The sequence below is a fragment of the Castanea sativa genome, chromosome 3 (assembly GCF_040712315.1).
Source record: "Castanea sativa cultivar Marrone di Chiusa Pesio chromosome 3, ASM4071231v1".
NCBI lineage: Eukaryota > Viridiplantae > Streptophyta > Magnoliopsida > Fagales > Fagaceae > Castanea > Castanea sativa.
The window spans coordinates 77,526-82,661 of NC_134015.1; the positions used below are offsets into that span (position 1 = coordinate 77,526).

A 5,136-nucleotide genomic window follows, 5' to 3' on the forward strand; every position below is an offset into this window, starting at 1 on the left:
CGTGGTACCGTGGGCGGTACCATTTCCTCAATGTTAGACAGACTCCAGCTAAAAATTTGGTTGTTCTAGTCTCAGTATATCATTCATTCATTCCTTAGACTTACTTTTTACGTTTTCTTAAATTAAAAAAGGAAAGAAAAAAAAAATGACTTAGTTTTTACGATAGCTTTATCCACTCCCGCCGGCGTAGTCACCGGCCGTCAAAATTTCACATCACTTACCATACTCTCCTTTGACACCAATTGTAATATATAAGTAGCAATGCATGACGGTATCCCTACGTAGAATTAAATTGATTGCTCAACTTAAAGAGGAAGTTTTAGACTTTAGAGAGAGACTTTAATTAATTGACATATTCTCGATCCATCCTTAGCTGTGGTGTAATGGCTTCATCCAGCGGTGGTGTGCCTCCAGGGTTCCGATTCCATCCAACAGACGAAGAGCTGCTTCACTACTACTTGAAGAAGAAGGTATCGTTTCAGAAGTTTGATATGGAGGTCATTAGAGAGGTGGACTTGAATAAGATGGAACCTTGGGAGTTGCAAGGTAAAAACCTTTTATTATACTGTCTTGCTTATATATATCTGCAAGGTGCTTCGATCATGGGGTTGTGTATATATATCACCACACTCTAATGATTTCAGAAAGAAGTTTTTACTGAAAATCAAATTAGCTAGAGCTTTGTCATTAGCCTGAATTCTAACTAGGGTGTCATAAACCTACTTAATTTGCTTTCATATGTATAAGAATACATAATTTTTTTTTTCTTCTAAATTTTTTTTAATTCATACATACTAAAGATTTTTTTTAAAATAATTTATTGCATAATTTTTAAGTATTTAGGGGATGGCTCCCCTTCTCAATCAACCATTAAATACATACATGTAATTTTAGAAAAATATACCGTGTAACTGTTAGTCAATTAATTGTAATTAGGGAAGAAAAGCGGGGCATGGTTTAAATTAAAAGTTCATGCTTCCAAATACACCAAAACCCCTATCAATAATATGAATGGAAATGCCAAAAACAGCAATAATATCAATACCACGACTTTGAGGCCTTTACATCTCTTAACATGGGTTTATATGAACGTAGTACTAATATTACACTTTGATATTTATCTTATGAATTTATTTTTTGTATACATCCTATGTGTGGGAGAAGAAATTCAAATCTTAAACGTTATTATTGTAAATGACATAATGTGTCAACTCATTGGCGAAATTAATTTTATGACTTGTGGTGACTTAATTAATTTTCGTTAATTCTTGCTAGCCTAATTTATTATCAAGTAGGAATCAAAAGTGTTATCTTCCCTTTTTAATTTTTTGGGTGTCACAAACCTATCTACTTTTGACATACAAGAATACATACTTAATCTTTTTTTTAAATTAAATATACTTAAAAAAATTTCAGCAATTATTGTGACTACAAAATGCTTAAAATTTTTGATTGCAAAATATATAACTTATTTTCCTAATTATATTATTAATTTCAAAAAAAAAATAATAGAGAAAGTAGAGGCTAACTATGTGTGTAAGTTTAATTGTCGATATTATGATATGAAAAAAAGGGAAAAAAATAATACTCAAAATATTTTTATCTTTTTTAGTTTTTGTCGATAAAATATAATATTGAGTAATAAAGTCTGAGTGAAAGCAGTATTTTCGTGCCAGTTGATGGTTTTTACATTTTCTCAAAATTATTGTTTCTCTCATTGGCAGTCTTCAATTTATCAATTATTTATAATTTGGGTTTGGAATTAGGTGCCATTAGGATATGGCAATATAATTTTGTTTATAGAAGAAAATTTAGGGTATCCTCTTGCTTTAGAGTCACTGAGAATTACCATAAAATTTACTATAAAATCAATTTTAAATCATTTTAGGATCTTAAAGAATGTTGACCTATTTTTCTCTTTTGTGCAATCTTATTGACAAAAGCAAAACATAATACAGCTTAAAAACTTGACCTACATGTTTATAGATGATTAAATTTAAATGAGTTAAGAATTAATCAATTATTGTGCATTTTCTTTTATTTAAATTTTGTTGTTAGCACTGAATAGATGCAAGTTTTATTCAGATTTTCAATTTTAATTTTTTTTTCTACTTTGGCCTGCTAAGATGAAATTTTAATTCTGTCCATAATTATAACACCTATTTAGATAATGTGGAGCATGTTTAGTACACTGTAATGATGATATAAAAGGTTACCTCCAAATTAGATGGGAAAACTTCTTTCAATTCACTGCATGGTATTTAAAAAGACTATACACCTATATTTTTAGTCACATCACCTATTTAATAAGTTACAGAACTTGTAAAAATAAAAAAAAAAAAGTTTATAGTCTGATAATTTTCCACATAGCGTGTTAAAGATTATTCGTCCAATGATTTTCAAACCTGGTCTAATGATTATTTTTGTTGGAAATACCATGAAATTTATTTCAATGCCTATTGTGACCTAGTTGACTATATTTAATCTTGCTATAGCTTAATCTATTATCAAGTAGGAATCAAAAGTATTAACTGCTTCTTACTAAAACACTAAAATGAATGTTTTTGCACTTTTTTTCTTGATGTTTAATAAGGATTATAAAGTATTATACAATGATATATCCTGGGTGCTTATTTATGCGCATTTTAAAGAAGTTTGTGATTATATAGGAATCAAACCTACTATGTGTCTTGTGCTGCAGAATTTGTAACTAAATGGCATTCGCAATGGCGAAAATATATTTTTGACCAGGGATGCACATCCAATCAGATTCCTAAGCATAAAATGTATCTACTGAATGAATGCCATAAAAGATCACGATATTCAAGAAATTTTATTCTTAAACCCGGCGTAAAGAACAATTTTAACATGCCTTTATTAATTCATCTTATTCGCAAGGACACTAATAGAGTAAAAAAAAAATATCAGTTGGTCTTTCTCCAAGATTTTGGCTTTCTCGTGTGGTGAACATATCACAACTTACAATGTAAATATATAATGATAAGAGTGAAAAAAGTATTAGCCGAAAGTTCACTTGATGCAAGGAGAAGTACCATGATACATGTCATGCAATAGAAAAATGGGATATATTCAAGATTTTAAAACAATATATATATTAATTAATATTTCGATAGTAACGATAACATGGAGAAAAATATTTGAACCTGAGTTCTCCTACTATACTACTAAGCTATAAAACACTAAACAAATTCGGTTACTTTTTACATATCCATTATAAAGTACAAGTTGCTCATCAAGATATTGGTGTTATTGCTTAATTTGGTTGTGCATGTATGTTTAGAGAGATGTAAGATTGGGTCGACACCCCAAAACGAGTGGTACTTCTTCAGTCACAAGGACAGAAAATACCCAACAGGATCAAGAACAAATAGAGCGACAAATGCTGGGTTCTGGAAGGCAACAGGGAGGGATAAATGCATTAGGAACAGCTACAAGAAGATTGGTATGAGGAAAACGCTTGTTTTCTATAGGGGGAGAGCTCCCCACGGACAGAAGACTGACTGGATCATGCATGAGTACAGGCTTGAAGATGGTGATGATCCTCAAGAAAACTGCAATGTAACTCTCTCTCTCCCTCTCTCTTACTTTAACCAGTTCTTTTAGTTTCACATGATTTTATAGATTTTAATTGCATGCATGCATTAATAATTTGTGTAGGAAGATGGCTGGGTGGTATGCAGAGTGTTCAAGAAAAAGAATCTATTCAAAGTTGGGAATGAAGGAGGCTCAATCATAAACTCTGATCAACAGCTCAACATTAACACATTAAGCACCAATCAACCTCGCACGTTCATGCACAGAGACAACCAATACCTAAGTACTCGACAACAACACAACAACGGTAACCAACCAAGCTTTGAGCCTGAACTAGCACTCCACTACACCCACATTCCAGCAGCAGCTTCTTCTCAATACTCACTTTTCCAATCCCAACCCCTTATTCCATCCCTCAAGCCCCTCGGCGGCGGCTATGACTACTCCACCATCCCTTCTGACACACCTGTCGTGGTCAAGCAACTCATGTCAAACCCTAGAGATTGTGAGAGTGGCAGTGAGAGCCTCCGGTACCAAACTTGTGAGCCTGGCTTAGAGGTGGGTACGTGTGAGCCAACTCATCAACAAATTGTAACAGCTGGGAGAGATGATCATGAGGGCATTAATGAATGGACTATGCTCGATCGCCTTGTCACTTCTCATCTTGGAAATGAAGAATCATCCAAAGGGGTGAGGTTTGAGGATGCAAACGCATCGTCTACGCACCAAATTAATCAGCTATCATTGCGCGGAGAGATGGACCTTTGGGGCTATGGTAAATAGGGCAAATTAATATGGATGCATTAGGGCTGCCGTACATTATTATGTCTCTAATCAACCGCAAACAAATCTGAAAAAAAAAAAATTAAAAGAAAATCTAAGTCTATACTAGTGTGATTGAAGTATATTGCTTTTTCATTTTGATTTTTTTTACTCATTTATTCGAACATTATCACATTAATTGTTTACAGAACATTTTAATAGTAAATTTGATTGATTCGGTGTAAGATTTTCTCTCAATCTGTATTATAGCTTTTTTCTTCTTCTTTTTCTTTTCTTTAAATCCAATCTTCAGATAATGAACTCATGCATTTTTATTTTTGGGTTTAGCATGTACAACCATAAGGTGGAGGGGGTGGGTTTGAAAGAGATTATCCACCAAAATAGTTTTGCCGATATTGATGGAAATCATGAGACATTTTTTCAATTTTCATGTGTGTCAGTTTAAATGAATCAATGAGACATATTTTCATGATTTTACTCAACTTCAAACACTTTCTAGTTATAATTAATAAGTTTTTTTATCTATTAGATACATAAGGTCCGTTTGGTATGTGTGTTTAAATAACAGTTTTCAATTTTTTTGAGAATATGTGTAGATGAAAAAGTATATAGAAATACGTGTAATGTTGTTTAAAAACTAAAAACATGTGTTTAAATACATATACCAAACGGACCCAGATTTTGTAGATAAAGTTTTCCACTATTAGTAAAGCTAATTAAAGCTTAAATGTGTTGTATAATTTCAATTTTATTAGGATTTATAGTTTTTCTTTTTTGGGAAAATTCTAGTACAAAAAA

At 32.1% G+C, this 5,136-nt stretch overlaps 1 protein-coding gene across 1 annotated transcript; it reads left to right on the top strand.

The window, feature by feature from the left end:
• Window positions 1-360: 360 nt before the first annotated feature.
• LOC142626857 (protein BEARSKIN2) lies at window positions 361-4,405 on the top strand. Its single transcript, XM_075800564.1, has 3 exons — window positions 361-546; window positions 3,302-3,579; window positions 3,679-4,405. The coding sequence occupies exons 1-3, from the start codon at window positions 384-386 to the stop codon at window positions 4,336-4,338; spliced, it is 1,101 nt and encodes a 366-aa protein (XP_075656679.1). The 5' UTR covers window positions 361-383; the 3' UTR covers window positions 4,339-4,405.
• Window positions 4,406-5,136: the final 731 nt, after the last annotated feature.

Coding starts and splice junctions, on each gene's coding strand:
- LOC142626857 (XM_075800564.1), top strand. CDS start 384: ATGGCTTCATCCAGCGGTGGTGTGCCTCCAGGGTTCCGATTCCATCCA. Junction 547..3,301: donor GGAACCTTGGGAGTTGCAAG/GTAAAAACCTTT, acceptor ATGTATGTTTAG/AGAGATGTAAGATTGGGTCG. Junction 3,580..3,678: donor ATCCTCAAGAAAACTGCAAT/GTAACTCTCTCT, acceptor TAATTTGTGTAG/GAAGATGGCTGGGTGGTATG.